The sequence below is a fragment of the Arvicanthis niloticus genome, chromosome 7 (genome assembly GCF_011762505.2).
Source record: "Arvicanthis niloticus isolate mArvNil1 chromosome 7, mArvNil1.pat.X, whole genome shotgun sequence".
Taxonomy (NCBI): Eukaryota; Metazoa; Chordata; class Mammalia; order Rodentia; family Muridae; genus Arvicanthis; species Arvicanthis niloticus.
The window spans coordinates 66,432,372-66,452,097 of NC_047664.1; the positions used below are offsets into that span (position 1 = coordinate 66,432,372).

The 19,726-nt window shown below is 41.8% G+C and overlaps 1 protein-coding gene across 1 annotated transcript in view; it reads left to right on the plus strand.

Annotated features, from left to right (window-relative positions):
• Fam114a1 (family with sequence similarity 114 member A1) overlaps positions 1–19,726 on the plus strand; it is an 80,405-nt gene that overhangs the window by 16,077 nt on the left and 44,602 nt on the right. The window contains exon 3 of the mRNA XM_034509234.2: positions 14,181–14,268. Coding sequence (XP_034365125.1) covers positions 14,181–14,268 — 88 coding nt within the window. The remainder of the gene's footprint in view (positions 1–14,180; positions 14,269–19,726) is intronic.

The window sequence follows — 19,726 nt, forward strand, 5'->3', positions numbered from 1 at the left end:
CAGTGGGTCCCAGTTACTCCCTGTTTTGGGCGGGTGTTGCTGACTCCTTACCTAAGGTACTGCCCCAGTTAGAGTTCCTGGGAGGCCCGCTTCCTCTGGGTTCTATGAGATTGGGGCCAGAACTGACACCCAGGATCTGCTCCGTGCTTGGGCCCAGACCCTTTTTAAAAGTTAGTCTTTAAACAGAAACGATAGCCAGAGGCAGGAGTGGGACATACCTAATCTCCAAGCAGGCAATTCGTGTAGTGTTTACCAAGTACATTAAGAGATCCCATTATTCACCCAAAATAAAGCGAAGGATGGAAGGGGATTCAAGCTAAGTCTTTCTAATTTTGAACCCATCCTACATACTTGCTGTTTATACTGTAAGGAAGAGGTCTGAAACTGTAGGCATCACTGCTGATAGACAGACACAGGGTGAGGACATAGCTTAACTGGCAGAGTGCCAGGCTCTGGGTTCAACCTTAGTGTCAGATAAAAATCTCAGCAGGATGAAGAAGCAGAAAGATCAAGTTTAAGGCCATCCCTGACTATACAGAAAGGTTGAGACCAGCCTAGGCAAGAAGAGACCCCATCTATAATAATATTGATGATGATGATGATGATATAGGTAAAGTTAAAAAAAATCAAATCACATCATTTGTTAGCAAAGATTTGAAGAAACCACACTAAACCACTTAAAAGAAATGCCACTAGGGGCTGGAGAGATGGCACAGCAGTTAAAAATACTTGTAGCTCTTGCAGAGAACCTTGGTTCAGTTCCTAGCACCCACATAGTGTAAATCCAGTTACAAGGGATGTATGTTATAAGTTATAAGTTATAAGTTATAAGGGATGCCTTCTTCAGATCTCTTCATGTACCAGGCTGAAGGCATCTCCCCTGGTACCTGGTCCACATATGGTGTACAGACATACATGCACACAAAGTTCTTATAAAGTAAAACTTTTTAAAAATCTAAAAAAAAATTTCATTAGAAAAGCAGCTCTGCTAATTCATAATCCATGCACTGATGAATAAATAATACACTTCAACTTCAGATCTCAGATAACTATAATAGGATTGTTAGTGGGGAAAAAGCAGTAAAAGACAGCACTGGGTGCCTCCCAGTCTCCCTTCACAAGAGGCTTGAACACATCAAGCGAAATGGGGTGAAATCTGCACTGGACACACCTCAGAGCTACAGGGGTAGAGTTGCCTGGCAGCAGACATACCACTGCTACCCCCTACATCACACATAGACACACACACACGGACACACACAGGCACACACACACACAGGCACACACACACACAGACACACACACACACAGATACACAGACCCTCCCCCACACAGAGAGAGACACACACACACACACACAGACATACACACCTCCCTGCTGACATTGCAAGAACTTTGAAAAAGTGGGCATTTCCTCCGTGCTTGGGCCATCAGACATCCCAGAAGTATTGAAATGGCAGTGTAGAGGCTGCCTATTGTCCATAGCACTGGGTCTGTGGCTCTGCATCCAGAGCTTAGATAGAACCAAGGAATGGGGCCAGGGTTTGTACACATGTGTCTTAGTGAGGGCTCTACTGCTGTGAACAGACGCCATGACCAAGGCAACTCTTATAGAGAACAGCATTTAATTGGGAATGGCTTACAGGTTCAGAGGTTTAGTCCATTATCATCAAGGCAGGAGCATGGTGCAGGAGGAGCTGACAGTTCTACATCTTCATCTGCTAGCAGAATACTGGCTTCCAGGCAGCTAGGATGAGGGTCTTAAAGCCCACACCCACAGTGACACACCTACTCCAACAAGGCCACACCTCCTAATAGAGCCACTCCCTGGGCCGAGCATATATAAACCATCACAGCATGTTTGTTCCCAGAAGAGCAGAAAGCAGAAAGGGATGGGAGGTCAGTCCTAGGCCAGGTTTTCTTTTCTTTATTTTTGAGAATTTCATACATGTATACAATGAAATATGATCATATCTACTCCCATTTCCACCTTTCCAGCTCTCCCCATTGTCCTCCAATATATTCCCCAACCCAACTTCATGCACCTTTAAAAAAAAATAATAACCCACTAAGTCGAGTTAGTATTGCCTATATGCGCAAGAGTGTGGAGTCATCCCTGGAGCACAGGCAATCTATCAGTGGCCACACCGTTAACAAGAATGATTGACATCCCAGCAACTATTCACCACCAATGGATTTTTGCTGAGGGTGGGGCCTGGAGACCATCTACCGTATCCAAGCCAGAATTTTGACTGGCTTGATCTTGTGCAGGTATCCCTAGCTGCTATGCACTCATGATTATATCAAACATGTCATGTCCAGAAGACAGCACCCATCAAAACTCCTCCTTACCCTTCAGTTCTGTTTCTGCTTCTCTGATGTCCCCTAAGCCCTGGGGTAGTGGGGTTAATACAGAGGAATCATTTAGGGCTGAACACTTACTTTCAGCACTTTGACCAGGTCTATCTCTCTCTCTTGACTATTGTCTACTGCTTTGGGAATCTGGGTGAAACCAGGGATTGAAAGGATGGGCTAACCTAAAGGAAGGTGGGTATAATATGGAAACCTACCATCTCAAAATCAACTTAAAACATGAGATGGAAGGATAACAGAACACATGTGAAATAAAAAAAAGAGGTGGGGAAGGATTAGAACCAGGGGATGGGGGAGAGAAAAGGGTAATCAATGGGTTAACCAAGCTATGTATCTATTAAAAAGCTGTACGAAAACCCACTAGTTAGAATGCTGAACTTAAAAAAAAAAAAAGAATTTGAACAGAATTTTACCCTGCATAGGTAGACAATGTTGCTCCCAGAAAACATGGTTTATTAAATGAATATCCCAATTCAAGGCAGGTCCCAGAGGTATGCAAAACACCATGCTATTATCATTACTCCTGGATGCCCACCATGACTATATGGTATGACCCTATTGCTGATGTTACACACTCTTTGGCTGTAGAGCATAGAGAATGCCATCTCAAACCTACTGGGGAAGCCTCGTTCCTGTTGGTTAACTGTCATAGTCCTGGACCTTACTATTGCACTGCTGGAGGAGAGGAAAGGCATGCGTGGTCTTCTTATCAGCTCTGGACCCAGATGCTGCAGGTGTAATAGTGGCAGGGTGTGCCTGCAGGTGTAATAGTGGTGTAGGGATAACCAACCGCTTTTTGATTTGCTACGAGACCTGATCCACTGGAAAGAATTTTAGGGTCTGCTACTGTAATCCTAGTCAAATGCACATGGCTTGGGCAGTCATAGACCCTATTGTAGAACTTGATATTATTTTGGTAAATGGTCATGTTGTCAAATTTCCTTCATTTATGCTTATACCATGGGGTCAAATTTAAACCCTTCTCTGTAGGGGTAGATTTAGTCTCGCTTAAGGAATTACCAAAACAGGACATTCTACTTAGATTAGCTCCCTTCGATTCTGACCCTGCGTTCCTTAAGTTACTATTAGAAGTAATCAATTTTGCACCTAATCTTCAAATGCTGGTCACTTATTGTATTCCCCCTTTGTTTGATATTTACAAGCAATCTTCTTGCAATGATAAAAATAATTCTATAAATCCAGGTAAAAATAAATTCTCTAGACAAGAAATTAATAAATAAAAATAGAGAGGCAGGGAGGAAGGAAGCCCTTAAAATAGGAAGTTCATTTCTAAATTGGTTACTTGGCTCTTGCATACAGGTTTCTTGGTAATGTCAGATTCTATTGGAAAATAGTCAAGCTCCTAAAATATCTAAGGTCCTAAAGTATTTAACCCTGATGAAGTGTCGTTGCCTCGGAAAAAAAGTTTCTGTGGGAAAAATGTCTTCAAGAACACATTAACTTTGTCACACTGTGTATAATGTCTATCATCAAGTGATGTGTATCTGCAGAGTTGCTTTGTCTCTGGGCCCTGCTGTTAAAGTCACTTTTAAAACCTGACAGGGTAGAGGCTCTACCTTGACAGATGGGATGGTGTGACCAGGACAAGGTGAGAGCAAATGACGTGGCCAGTAGTCTATCAGGTGACGACTTGAACTGTTATTTCATGGTGCACAACCTGAGGAAAGGGAGTATTTATTTCGATGCATAGTCTCAGAGGACTTGGGCCATGATCACTTTGTCCAAACATCACAGAGGAAGGAACCTATGACAGAGGATGTGTTTCACCTCGTGACAAACAGGAAACAGGAAAGGAAGACACAGAAAGAGGCCAGGACCAATCTAGCTCCCAAGGATATGCCCCAAGTGACTCCCTACTTCCTGTTCTTACCATCTTCTAATAATGCCTTCATGTTGTGAATCCACTAAGGGATGAGTACACTCACTTCATCAGCATCCTTGTGTCTGATTGTCTCTGGAAACACCATCAGACACACTTGGAGACGAGATGTGCTTCAGGCTCTCCTGTGTTATCTTTATCCGTGTTGTCTGTCAAGACTTCCCATCATGCTGCTCTGAAGGATCACACTGTTTATGCTCTCAAGGAAACAATCTGTCCGTGGGACTCCTCTGGCCTGCAGGCTCAGAAGCTGTGGAGTCCCACAGACAGATTCTTTCTGCAAGATTTACTCAAAACATCTATGGGAGAGAGTCTCTGTCCTCACTTGAATGTCAGATATTAGCGTGACACCTCCTTTTACACCTCTACCAGCTTCGTGTCACCAAGAATCCAAGAAATGTGGCATCTGCATGATTTCTGCAGTCTAGCTAGGGCAGGCAGCCATATGGAAGCAGTTATAGCTGCAGCATGAGGGAAGCCTTTAGTAGGACATTTATTTAAACCAACCTTGAGGATCAGGTAAGTCTCTCATGTCAGTTCAGAGAGTCTTGAGTACTGTTTGAGAGTGGTCCTTGTTCTTATGAATGTTATAAAACTTTGTGATATATCAGCCCAGTAACCCTTAAAAGATCCAGCCTGGGTCAAGTTTTTCTAGAGTCTGGTGTGTGTGTGTGTGTGTGTGTGTGTGTGTGTGTGTGTGCATGTGGAGGCTAGAGGAGGTTAACATCGAGTTTGCTACATTTTTGTAATCTACCTTATTTTTTGAGCCAATATCTGTCACTGAATCCAGAGCTCACTGATTGACTAAATTAACTGGCTAGTGAGCTCCAGAGACTTGCCTGTCTTTGATCTCTTGGCCCTAGAGTCACAGATACACACAACTACTCTTGGTTTTCACATGGGTGCCAGAGATTTGAACTCATGTCCTTATGTTTGTGCTGAAGGTACTTTAGCAATTAAGCCAGCTCCCCACCTCCATAGCCTAAGTTTCTCTAGATTGTCATCAACCAAAAGTGTTACCTAGGATTTGTTAAAAAGTCATCTTTGTTCATCACAGGTCATAGCAGTTCATAAAGGACATTATGAGGAAGAATTCCAATGTTAATGCTACAAATACTTGCAAAGGGAGATTCAGGAGTATGGACTACAACAGAGAGTTCTTTTCCTACCAAAGGAAAAATAGAGTCAAGCATAGTGGCACAAGTTCATAATGCCAGTGCGTGTGTGCTGGTTAATGTTATAGCAACTTGATGCAAGCTAAAGTTGTTTGGGAAGAGGGACTCTCAACTGAAAAAAAAAAATCCCTCCCTAAGATTTGCTTATAGGATGGGACTGGAGAGATGGCTCACCAATTAAGAGAATTGGCTGCTCTTCCATAGGACCTGGTTCAATTCCCAGTACCCACATGGCAGCTCACAACTGTCTGTAGCTCTGTTTCCAGGGGATCCAACACCCTCACACAAACACACATGCAAGCAAAACACCTATCAGTGCACATTTAAAAAGAAGACTTGCCGCCAGGCAGTGGTGGTGCACACCTTTAATCCCAGCACTTGGGAGGCAGAGGCAGGAGGATTTCTGAGTTTGAGGCCAGCCTAGTCTACAGAGTGAGTTCCAGGACAGCCAAGGCTATCCAGAGAAACTCTGTCTAGAAAAACAAAACAAAACAAATCCAATCAAAAATAAGATTTGCCTATAGGCAGGTATGTAGAAATATTTTCTTGACTAATGATTGATGTATGAGGCACAGCCCACTGTGGGCGGAACCATCCCTAGGCTCGTGTTCCTGGGTTCTGTAGGAAAGAAGGCTGAACAAGCCATAAGGAGCAAGCCTGTAAGCAGCACACCTCTATGGCCTCTGATTTAGTTTTTGCCTCTAAGTTCCTACCTTGAGTTCTAACTCTGATTTTCCTAGTGGTACAGTGTAACCGGAGAGTTATAAGATGAAATAAAGCATTTCCACTCCGAGTTGCTTTTGGTCATGGTGTTTGTCACAGCAATAGAAATCCCAACACACTAGCAGTTGAGACAAAGGCAGAACTTCAAGGTCATCCTGGGCTACTTAGCTTGGGGCCAGATGGAACTGTGTATTAGAATAGTTGAGATGCTTATTAAGAATCCATGCATTACTGTCCAGAAAAGGACACACATGCAGAATAGTCGACTGATTATATCTGCCTAGACAGAGTAATCAGTCCTTAATAATCCTGCATCACCAAGGTCTGTCAGATGATTCTGGGCCAGAAGGCTGAAGATTTGATGCTCCAACGTTCAGTAGTATAGGGGCTTTTCAGGTGTTCAGAGGTCTCTATAAGTTGGCTAAGTTTTAGAAGCTATGATTTGTGCTTCCCACAATTATAGTTAACTCAGTCATTCTGGATTTCTGACGGGGTTGAAAACTTATAGCTATTTACTGTAAGAGAAAAGATTTGAGTGGATGGTCGACAGCTGACATTCATCCTAAAGCCAGGTTCAGAACTAAATGTTTTAGTTAGGATAGATGACAGAGGTTCTGGTTAGTCAACAAAATGATGGACTGGGTATTAAGACTATCTTGTACCTCACTGGTACAAATTGGCATAATTATGCTCTAATTGTATTTTGAGAGAAAAGTTTTATTTTAACAGGAAGGGTGATGTGTAGGAGGAGCTAAGGTAGGAGGAGTACTGAGAGGAAGAAAAGGAGTAAGAAGAGGAGAAGAAGAAGGATAGGAGAAGCTAGGTGATGAAAGAGAGAAAGAGGGGGGAGACAGGGAGGCAGATATTCATGTATCTCCACCAGTCAAAGATAGTTGTTATATCTAGGTCGGTCAGTGGGTTACACCTCTGATTGAACAATTCCAAACTTATAACGCTTATGATTAACATTATTTTAAAAAAATGTATAAATGCAAAAAGGAAAAGGGGGCATGGGATAGGGGTTTTCTAAGGGGGGGATGGGGAAAGGGGATGGCATCTGAAGTGTAAATAAAATATCTAATAAAAAAAAAAGAAAAAAAAAAGAATCCATGCTTCTGGCCTGGGCATAGTGGCTCACACCTTTCATCATGGCAGCTAGGAGGTAGAGGCAGGTGGATCTCTGTGAGTTCAAGGCCAACCTGGTCTATATGCTGAGTTATATAGTGAGACCCTGTGTCAACAACATCAGACCTCTGGGTTCTGCCTTGAAATACTTTTATACAGATGATCATAGCAGAGGATGAGACTCTATATCTAGTACACAGCCGCATGGCATTCCCACAGTGTCTGTGGATAACGGTGGGGATTGCTAAAGCCAAGATACAGAAGCTTAATAGGATGCAGAGGAGTTGAGAAGATTCTGAGTTCATGGGACAGCAAAGTGAGGATCTTTTGCAGACAGTTGATATTTTTGAATAAAATAATGGACATGAGAGATAAGATAGTCCATGGAAATTGTTTCCTGTGTTGGTTTGAGCCTGGTCCTCTGTTCCATCCTTCAAGTCTCTGTCTACCACTTTGCATAAAAGCCTCACTGAATTTCAGAGGAAGATTTAGTTCCCTGAGAAGAATCCAGGTATGTGTAACCAGAATTCCCCAGAGTTCAAAGTTGAACTCTGACACAAGGCAAAGGCCTTTCTATATTATATTATATATTACATTATATTATATATATTATATTTATTTCTGTGTGCATATGTGCACACATGCTTGTATATGTATGAGTGCACATGTGTTGTAGTTCATGTGTGGGAGTCAGAGGTAACCTGCAGGTGTCAATCCTCTCCTTCCACAATGTGGCTCCTGGGATCACTCAGCTCCTTAGGCTTGGCAGCAGGCACCTGTAACTGCTCATTCATCTTGCTGGCTGAAAGGTTTCCTTATGCCTGGACATGGAAAGGTAGGAAGACTTTCTCCAATGTATTTAACCATCTACAAATCTCGAAGCCCTTTCATTTCAGATATTGAGGATGCGAATAAAAAGTCTGCTGTATTCACCAGTTAAAATATATTCCTGCATTTCAGAATGCTAACTGGCAAACCATCAGCTGGTAATGGAGGCAGAGATAATAGGATTGCTTATTATGGCCGTCTCTGGAGCACGGGTTTCCTAATGACAATGCCCTGCTGACCCGGGCTGTACATATTTTATTGGAATGCTGACGACTCTCAGATTGTAGCTTAATCTAAGAAGCATACATAATAGCATACTATGTATGTAAGAGTGTCCTAAAAATAACTGGAGTCATAATACTGAATGCTGACACTAAGTAATAATGGAAAGATAGGGCCGACGCAATGCTGTGCTTTGGATATAGTTTGAGTTGGATCCCTAAGGGATGGGGTTAGATTATTGGTTCTCAGTGAGGAGATATTGGAAAACTGTACATCTGGCAAGTAGGGCCCAGTGGTCATTCCTAGGGTTCCTGGGGGAAGCTGTCCTAAGAAAGGATTAAGGTGCCCCTCATGAGACTCTTGAGCTCTCACAAGAACGGGTTGTTAAAAGTCTAGTTCTTCTCTGGCTTCCTGTTTTGAGATGTAATTCCTTCCTCACATGCTCCCACTACTGCGACACCATCCACCTTGAGATCCTCAGCAGAACCAAGCCAGTGCTGGAGCTTGCCTTCAAGTCTCCAAAACTGTGTAGTCAGTAAACATCTTTTCCTTATAAAATGTGCCTGCCTCTGGTATTTTGTTATAATAAAGAAGAGTTGACAGGTACCAATGCTATGAAACTAGAGTGTTTTAAATCCAAATATGTTAAGTTTCAAATCCTCCTGAGAGGTCAGGCAATGAAAGACTAACATAGCTTGACAACAAGGAAGCCATTGTGACTTTGACGCAAATGGCTTCATAAGGTGGTGGCAGGAGGACTCTCCTGTGTTCGATGTGTGTGTGCTGTGTTCGATGGAAGAGTGATGACAGGAGTGGGTATCGAAGATCCTCATCACTCTGAAGAGGTGGAGAAGAGAGATGTGGAGCATAAAGCTGAGAGGTTTGAAAGAAACCCCTTGTTCCTGTTGAGGTGCTGTGATGGAGACACCGTGGGCATAGTTAAATGTGAGAAGACACTGGTGGGAGGAAGACAAAGCCAAGAGACCTCGAACCAGCCCGGGGTGGGGTGGTGTCAGGTGGTAAGGACAGTGGTAACTAAAAGATTGACATTGTTTCCATGACAACAGAAGAATGAAACCATGTTCCGTTGACTTGGGTATCCTTAGATTTGGATTTAGGTGGGTTTTGGTGTAAGCTGATGTGTGTATTGTATATCAGTGCTTAATTTGATTTAAATAGTGTTTAGTTTATTATGACTGCAATTTTAAACACACAGTTCTTCTTTAGCATTTATGTTTGTCTCACAAATCATGATTCTGTATACAAGCCCAGCAAAATCAAGCAGCTGCTTTCTAGGGAAATTTGTTTAATGTTTGATACTTTTTTTTTTCTTACCAACTTGAATGTTTTAAATGTAATACATTCTATTTCCTTTTTAAGTGCCTCATCTATAGATTACAAAACCTTGCTGAATACTTAATAATTGTTATAAAAACTATTAAATGTATAAAGTGGGCTTAAAGACCTCAATGTTAATATAATACAGTATTCCTAAATGTGGGCCGTGTCAGCTAAAGTGTGTGATGTGATAATTCAGCTATTCATTGTAAATTGGTTTTCAAACCTTGTGACCCTGTTAACTTTCATAAATATCAGTAGGACAGAAAAGGTCAAATTCGCACAAAAAAAAAAAATTAGTAGCATGGCTTTGGCATTTTAGCCTTTCCACATATAAGTTTTAAATCTTCCCAGAGTTGGAAAAGGTTTACCCATGAGGGAAGAAAATTACTTGGAAGTAACTGAGGTCATTTCGAGTCAGACCTTCTGACAGAGCTGCAGGTACTCAGGAAAGCTTGCAGCCTCCTTGATGTATTGAGGCTCCTTTCAGGGTATCTGTGCTGTGAGTTACAGGAAGACCTGGTCTCGTGGGTCTAATGACAGACTTCCCTGGTGTGAGATAAACACTGTACCTGATTCCTCATCTCTCTTGGGATGAATCAGGAATCCAGATTGGTCTTTTACCTTAACACAGGAATATATATTTCTATATAAATGTGAATGGTCCTTGTGTTTGACAGGCCCTTCTAGATTTTTTTTTCTACCTTGTATCTATTTATAGTTTTGAACTTGTTCCCCTAAATTAAACAAAAAATTGGTTTTCCTGGAGCTCTGACTCAGAGTCTCACACAAGCTAGGCAGATGCTTTGTGACAGAGGCACATTCCAAACTCAGTAAGTGATGGGGTCGTTTGGATAGTGGGTTTGGTGGTGTCAGGGATGGAACTTGGGCCTCGTTCAAGCTAGGTGAGTGCTGTACCACTAAGCCACAGGTCCAACCTAAAAAGTACTTTTTATCTGATGTTAAGTGGGATACTAGGTATTTAAATGTCTTCTGTATTTAAGGAACTTTGAACTTGATGGAATCTTAGATAGTTAAATATTCTTGGGACCACACAATGGTTGTGGATGTTCAAAGGACCAATTGGGTTTTATTTTTTGTTTAATATTTATTTATTTATTTATTTATTTCATGTATACCAGTGTTTTGTCTGTATGTATGTTTGTGCATCACATGCATACCTAATGCCCAGAGATTTCAAGGGAGCATCGGATCCCCCAGGACTGCAGTTATAGATGGTTTCGAGCCACCGTGTGGTTGCTGGGAATTAAACACAGGTCCTCTGAAAAAGCAGCCAGTGCTCTTAACTGCTGAGCCGTCTCTCCAGCTCCTCTAATTATGTTTTAGACGTCCTTAATCAATCCAAGTCTGATTTGCCCCAACTATACAAGGTCATTCTTCTGAGTTTATGGGAAGGAGAAAAACCAAACAAACCGTAGAGAGTTCTCATAGGATGCCTTCTGCTTTCTGAGTTGGGCCACAAAGGTCTCTGTTAAAGGAGGTGAGAGATACATAGGTGAGAGGTGAGAAACAAAGCTTTACAGCAGCATTTAATAATGTGAGAAGCAAGTTGACCCACTCGGCCTGTTTTATTGTGATTTGAATGTGTATGTGTGCGTTTGCACATGCTCACATGCCATAGCACACATTTAGAGGTCAGAGGTCCTTCTCCCTTCAAATTGGTTCCAAGAATTTAACTCACGTCATTAGACCTGCATGGCAAGTACCTTTACTTCCTGAGCCATCTCATGGGACCCATGCTGCTATTTTACAGGCTTCTAAGTGTGTCACACAATGACCAGTTAGTGGAGATAATATTTATGCTGAGATATATAATTCATGGTTAACATTTATTTAGTTTATATTTTTTTTGTTAAATGTGTACATCTAGGTACTTGAGGAGTTTCTATTAATTATAGATATTCCTTGTAACTTGTCAAAAGTTCCAGCTCAGTGTCAAGGACTTCATTAATAAAGCAATTGAAGTTGTCGCTTATCACATAGCCAAACGTTCTAGAGTCATTTGACTTTCTGTTTTATTTGCTAGCCAATTACCAGCTGTCAGAGCACAGTCAATATTGTAGATCTGAGTCAGAAGCCATCACCCTTGAGTGTATTGTTCTTTCTAATCACAGGCAGTGATTGGCCCAGTGAAAGAATGATATTAGTCATCAACTTCCATCTGTTTTCCTGGTGATATAAAATTGCTACTGGATTCTATTGCCAAATGGGGCGAATCAATGTAGACACCACAAATGAGGGCAGACAGTAATGAGTCACGGGCGTTCCACTCATGTTGACAAGTCTCTCTCTGTTTCCAGACAGAAGGAAAAACTGACAGCCAGCTTGCAAAGCTCTCTCCTGCACGGCCTTAAAGCTGGCGTTTCAACCTAACATTTATGGAGTGTTTATATGACAAATTCGTATGAAATTATTTTAATCTTCTCAAGACCTGTGGGGTTATTGGCTCTGAGAGTTCTTTTACGTGTGTAAAAAATTCATTGCATATACTCAAGGTACAATTTTACAAAAGTCTACGATATCATTGAGTTTACCCCCCAATTCTGAGAGCTCTCCTCTGTCTCGTCTTGCATTTTGTAACAAATGAATGAGGGCTTAGAAGAGCTTCAGTAATTCATGACACAGAACGGCAGAACGTTGACTCAAACCCTAGCAAATCAATTCTGTGACCTTTTCCATTGGTCGCATGCATCTCTCTGCTGAATGGATGATATTTGATATTTACTGAGTAAATCAGTTAGGAACTCAGAGAAATACAAATAACTAAAATCCACATATAGTGGTTTACAGAACAGCGATGTATTTTTCTCCTGTAATACAAAAGATGGGGACAAGTAGCTCCCGGCATTGGCTCAGTGCTCCATCAGCATCAGGACCAGGGATTCTTTGACCTTTCTCTGAGGCAGCAAATTTCCCTGCTTCACTGCCAAGCATCATTTCCACATTTAGAACGGGAGAAAGACTTGCAACAGCCATAACTGAAATTGTATCACAAAAGCAAAAGCTTCCCCATTTATATATGTCTTTGTGAAAAACTGGTCAATATACAACCCTTACTGCAAGGGAGACTGCAGGGGAAAGGGAATTGGGGGTGACTGATGGCCAGCCTCAGAGTTACAGAATCTATGTTATATAGGCCTCTTCCTCTCCTCCCTCCCTCCCTCCCTATAAAGAAGGCTCTCTTACTTTTTCTATGCTTACTCCCAATCTATATATTCTTCCTTTGCTTTCTGTGATCCGTTTGTGAATAGAGAAAGCTGTGCTTCCAGAGTCAGGACTCACTTGATGAGATTAACAGAAACTACTGCATTCTTATGCAAGAAAATGGACGAATTTCAGGCATTTATCTAACAAATAATATTAGGCACTTTTTTAGACTCCAGGGATGAATTAGTGATCAGGACCAGAAAGAAAGGGAAGAGGACACACACACACACACACAGGTGGAGAAAGAGAGAGAGACAGACAGACAAACACACACACAGAGAGAGAGAGAGAGAGAGAGAGAGAGAGAGAGAGAGAGAGAGAGAGAGAGAGAGAGACTGAAAGGCAGGGAGGGAAGCAAAACAATGAGGGAATCTTCTAGAATGCAAAGTTAGGAATACAGCCAGTCTTAAGACTAGAAAGCCCAGATCTAAGTTGCTACTGGAAGTCTATGCAGTGGCCTGGGTGCGCCGCCATCTTGCACACCCTGCTTTCTCTTAGCTAGCTCGGTGAATAGAATAGGATGATCTGCCATGCCTGAATTTTCATATTATGTTGAAACAACTCACACCAAACCACAGTCTCCAGCTTATAGTTCAGAAACCAGGGAGACAGAATATGACAAGCCAGGAACATATTTATCCCTACAGGTGAGGGCTGAGTTACAGGGGTCATTTGAGTGAAGCCAACAGCTTGAATACAGATGTCCCACAAAGCTTTCTGTTGTCGAGACCTCTCTCCAGACTAGCTGATTCCCTCAGTCAATGCTGGACACCACTATCTGCCAACCACACTAGAATTTCCACCCCATCCGACAAGTCTGGAAGTTAACTCTGTCTTGCAAGGCACATTTAATTAGCTTTGTAAGAACTGGCTAAACCAGGGTTATTTAAATGGTCTTGAATCACTTTTGTGTTCTGATATGTTACATTTCTCTCTCTGCCCTCTGCCAATCCCCTGGCCTTGACCCCTCAGCCCTGGCAGCCCTTGTCGCTGTCTTTCATGAGAGGGCTACAGATCCCTCCTCACATTGGGCCAGGTCCACAGGAGCCAACACCTTCATTACTCAGTTTGGTTCCAAAGTACATATTGCTGTGTGGGTCAAGATACTCTTTTATGACCCTCATACACCATAAGCCTGGGAGATGCAGTTGGGTAGTGGTGGGTTTTGTTCCTGAGCCTTCTCTGTGTCTCAACTGCTTCTCTGAATGAATATTTTTTCCATTCAGGGGCAAAGCAAATATCTGACCTGTTAATCTGTTCTTCTGCAGGCTGTGGACTCCTCACCACAGGCAGGAAGATGGGCAGGCTGGGGGTCCTGGGGGAAATCTCTGCTCTCATCTGCATCAGCCACAGTAGGTAAGTAAGTGTTGGGTGTTACACCAGAATAGAGTTCAGAAGCTTGACGGGACAAGAGATTTGGACATACCATATGTTGATGGAGTTTAACGTTTGCCCAGGAGAAATCCATTCGGTAGTACTGCTCTAAGGGCATCTCACATATGGTCTGTTTGCTACTCACAATGGCTCTGTGGAGAGATAGTCTTTCTTCCTCCATTTTACAGATAAAAAAGCTGAACAGCTGAGAGACTAGGACATTGTTCAAGTCAGCATTGTTTGTTGTGGGATTTGAAAAACATTTGATGTGGTTTTAAACCACTATCTTATATTGTCCATTAAATATAGATTTAAGATATAGATATATGCATATGTATGGACATATTTGTACATATACACAAATACAGATGCACACACACACACACACACACACACACACACACACACACACACAATTTTAAGAATTGAGCCTTACTGTGTAATCTAGGCTGACCTTGAACTTGTGATTCTCCTGCCTCAGCCTCCTCAGTGCCGAGATCACCACACCCAGGTTGCTATAGTCTTTAAGTTATGTGTTTATCATCCAACTTTAGTAGTGTTTGTCTTATGTCATTTGGTGTTCTGTCTGTCTGCTTGAGAAAGGGTCTTGCCATGACTTCACTCTCTTTTATTCTCTAAAAGAACTAACCAGTGATGCCTGTGCTTAGAAAGCAGGCATCGACTTTTGTGCACACTGCACCCTGTCCTTCAGGACTCCTGGGCAGTCAGCGTTCTAGCTGCTGCCTCCACTTGTGTTTGGTGTTAATCTTGAAGTCCCTCTACCTGAGGCGCCATGAAGATGCTAAGTACAGTATCCTGCTACCTTCACAGCCACACAAAAGCCCTGCTGACTGCCCCACCCCCAGTCCCAGCCTAACAGTTCATCCAGCAGAGCCTAGATCTTACAATACTGCCCATGAACCAGCATCAGAATTGTGCCCCATCCCCATAGCCTTGGTTTCTTTTCCTGTGGCTATCGCACAACACCTTGACAAAAACAACTTAAGGAGAAAGAGTTGATTTTGACTCACAGTTCTGAGGTGCAATCTATCATGACAGACGAGTCATGACAGCAGGAGCCTGAGATGACCTGTCACATTCCATCCATGTCAGGAAGCAGAGGGCAATTAATGCATGTACTCCATCCGCTTTTCCCTTTGTCTTCTTAAAAAATTTTTTTAAATTACATTTTATTTATTCTTATTGGGGAGAGGGGTGAGCATGTCACACGTAGGAGTCAGTTCTCCCTCCTCCATGCTGGTTCTGGAGCATGAACTCTGATCAGCAGGTTTAGTGGCAAGAAGTTTTACCTGTAGAGCCATTCTGCTTGCCCACTTTCTCCTTTTTATACAGTCTAAGATCACACACTAGGAAATGGAGCCATCCACAATGGGCAGGTCTTCCCTTAATTAACTTAATCAAGATAATTCCCCATAGACATACTCAGAGACTAACTCAACATAAATAACCCCTCAAAGGTGTCCCTGGAGGAATGTCTCCTAGGTGATTCTAGAGCTGACCAAGTTGACAGTCAGCATTAACTATCCTACTCTTTCATATGGCCAAGAAGTGCTTTTGTGCAGTGACATTTGCATGTCCCCCATGAACTTGAGGAATACAGTTTGGGTATACCCCCTTGTGTTCATTTCTTCTACTGCTCTTAAGGCACCACTGCCAATTTGGTCACTAAGTGCCACTCCTAGATTGCCCTCGAGGCATATTTTATAGACTTGTGGTCAATACATGGTATAGCTCTAGCTCTACACAGTAGCGGTGGCCTGTCATAGTGACCTTTGTGTCACTGTGACCAAAATACCCAAGGATAACTTAAAGGGAAAGCCATGTGCTGGCTCAGTTTCAGAGCTCCAGTCTGTGGTCCTTTGCCTCAGCATTTCTGCATCCAGGATGAGGTTAAACACCATGGTGGCAGGAGCCTGTGGCAGAGGAGAGTCTCTCCTGCCCCACGTAGAAGGCAGGAGGCAGGACAAAGGGAGGCAGGAGGGAGACAGCAGTTCTAAGAACATACTCCATGAGGCTTACTACATAGGCACCTTTCATCACCTCCCAGTAATGAGAAAAGTAATGAGGGATAACTTCCATGGCATTCAGAAAAAAGTGTCAATACCAGGGCTTTGTAGCATTAACAGTTTAACATCAAGGGGCAAAGAACCTTGTTAGAAAGCAGGGCACTCGCAGGCATGGATATGCTCTTGGAGGTTTATAGATTGCCCTCAGAAAGTAAAGAGAGTAGATAACCACATTCAACTGCTATTGATTTCCACTCCCAGCCTCATGTCACCCCCAGGGTAAGTCAGTTGCAGATAGGCGCGCGAAATACAGTTTTTTACACAGAGCTGCCAACTGCACTAGAGACACAAGTCCAGCTCACAAAGGCAGAAACCCTGCAGTCGTGGTGGTTGTAAGTCTTTACAGTCGGCAGGAAAGTAATCAGAGAATAGACGCTTTTGGAAGGTGGTAGTTTCTTGAAATGAACACTGTACCATGAGTGCTAGGAATAGAGACCCAGTCCTGAGTACTTCTGACCTGTCATAGTATGAGTCTGACTCAATAGCTACACCTGCTAGCAGCCCTTTGTGAGACCCAAGTTCTCTATTTGAAAAAGGGTGGGGGGAGGTGCTTTTGGAGAGATGGCTCAACAGTTAAAGGCACTGACCTCTTCCAGAGGTCCAGAGTTCAATTCCCAGCAACCAATGGTGGCTCACAACCATGTGATTCTATGCCCTTTTCTGGTTTGTCTGAAGACAGCTACAGTGTACTCATATACATACAATGAATAACTATATATTTTTTAAAAAGAAGATACTTGATAAAGCACAAAGTCTCTTCCCACTTTTAGAAAACGATACTTCCACTTCATGGTTACCTGTAGAAGGAAACCATGTATATGTGTGCGTGTAGCCCCTGTGCTGAGTGGAAACGCATAGCAAGGAGACTTGCATTTAACTCCTCTGCATTGTTCTGCCTTGTCTTTTGGCGCACTGCTTTGAGTCTAAGGACAAGAGGGATGCATATGTGGAACCAAGCCTTCCTCAGCCACCAGTTCTTTGAGGGACCCTCGCTCTTAAAAGATATTTTCATCATTCAGAGACAAACTGTGTCACAGTCTAAGAAGACTTAATCATCTGCCACACATGCCTATGGGAAAATTCACAAAATGCAACAAAAATCTGTCATTCCATTCGGAAATCAAAGTGGAGAAATCTTAAAAATACAGAAAAAGGGCCCAATAGATGATAATACTGATAACTTCAAAGCAATATCATGAAAATCAGCAGTGATTTCCCACAAGCACATCATAGAGATGACTTACCTTTAGAATATATCACTAAGAAGAAAGAGATGGTCCATCTGTCAAACTGAGTCAAACCTCAGAATGGGGAATTTGTTACTAGATCAGCCGAAGGCCTAAATGCTTATTTGAAAAGTTGGTTGTGACAGTATTATGACTCCAAATATCTAATGCCAGAGTATTTGATTGGGGAATAGAATGCATCTGATATTTCTTTCTCAAAGTCACTCTTTGTCCTTTCCCATCCTTGCCCAGGTTGCAAGTTTTCACATTCTGGTGACACCCTCTACCAGCCCTATCCAAATAGCATCAATGTTTATTGCAAAGAATGGCAAATGCATCAAAATTGTGCTACTGTGAAAACTTCCCTCTGTACAAATGTAACATCAACTGAAAGGGAATATCTATCTGTCTGTCTGTCTATCTATCTATCTATCTATCTATCTATCTATCTATCTCTCTATTGTGAAGTGATGTTGATGATATAAAAACTCCTATGGGTTAAGAATTTTAGATAACCCTGAATTAGTCAGGGTTCTCTAGAGGAATAGAACTTACAAAGCTGATATATATATATATATATATATATATATATATATATATATATATATATATATGTGTGTGTGTGTGTGTGTGTGTGTGTGTGTGTGTGTGTGTATACACACATATATATACATATGTATGTATATCCCTTATGTATTCCATATATACATATATATATATATATATACATATATATATATATACATGAAAATTTATTAAAGTGGTTTACAGACTGTAGTTCAGCTAGTTCAACAATGGCTATCTACCAATGGAAGGTTAAAAAAAAATCCAATAGTTGTTCAGTCCATGAAGCTGGATGTCTTAGCTGGTCTTCAGTATACGCCAGAATCCCAAAGACATAGGCTCTAATACCAGCAAAGGAAAGAACTGGCAAGCAAATAAAGAGAGAGAGCTTCTGTTTTTTCATGTCCTTTATATAGGCTACCAGCAGAAGGTGTAGCCCAGATGAAAGATGGATCTTCCCACCACAAAAGATCTGGATTAGAAGTGGGTCTTCCCATTTCAAAGGGTTTCATTGAGAAGAAAGTATCTCACAGGCGAGCTCAGCCATTTGGGTTTAGTTAATTCCAGATGTAGTGAAGTTGACAACCAAGAATAATCATCACAGTTCATCCATGAAAAGGATGATTGATTGATGCTACAGTTTTCCACAGTGCTTTGAAATCTCTGCATCAGGAACAAGACTGATGGGTTTCTTTTGGGCTTTCATGCAAGCACTGTCAGCCCAGTAGCATTTTTTTTAATGTTGATTTTAAAAATTTTTTATTGGATATTTTATTTATTTACAATACAGATGTCATCCCCTTTCCCCATTTCCCCTCCCTAGAACCCCCTATCCTATACCTCCTCTTCCTTTATGCTTTTATACCAATTTGATTACATGTATGTATTAAGGTCAGTTCTAGGCTGAGGGTCTAGCAATACAATAGATGCGAACAGTCGAGGAACGAGCAATACAATAAACACAAATAGTCAAAGGCAAAGCAGGGCATTAAACCCAATTATGTGAACACTCCTGTGATCACTGTTTCTAAAGGCTTATCAGGATGACCAAAGTATCTGAGCCTACTTCCCTATCCTAGCCCAAGGTCATTTACATGTCTGCGGCCTACTTCCTTGTTCTAGCCTAAAATTTACATTCTTGTCTGAAATTGCTTCTTCTTTTTTTTTTTTTTTCAATGTGGCACCAGTTTGCATTTTCTTCTTCTTTTTTTTTTTTATTTAAGTTTTCTTTTTTTTTATTTTTTTTATTAGATATTTTATTTACACTTTGAAATTGCTTCTTTATTCTGCCCTAAGATTTAGATTCCTGCCTGGGATTACTTCTTTGTTATAGTCTAAGATTTAGATTCCTATCTGAAATTACTTTTTTGTTCTAGTCTAATGTCAGATTCCTGCCTGAAGCCTACTTTCTTGTCCTTGGCCAATGTTCTATTCCTGCCAAGCTGCCCATTTCCTTGTCCTTGGCCCATGTCAGCTTCTTGCCAAGCAGCCCCAAAGGCTCTCCACCTCTCCCTCTTTTTTATTTTGTTAACAAGACTGAGCCTGTCTTAGGTCATTCTGACA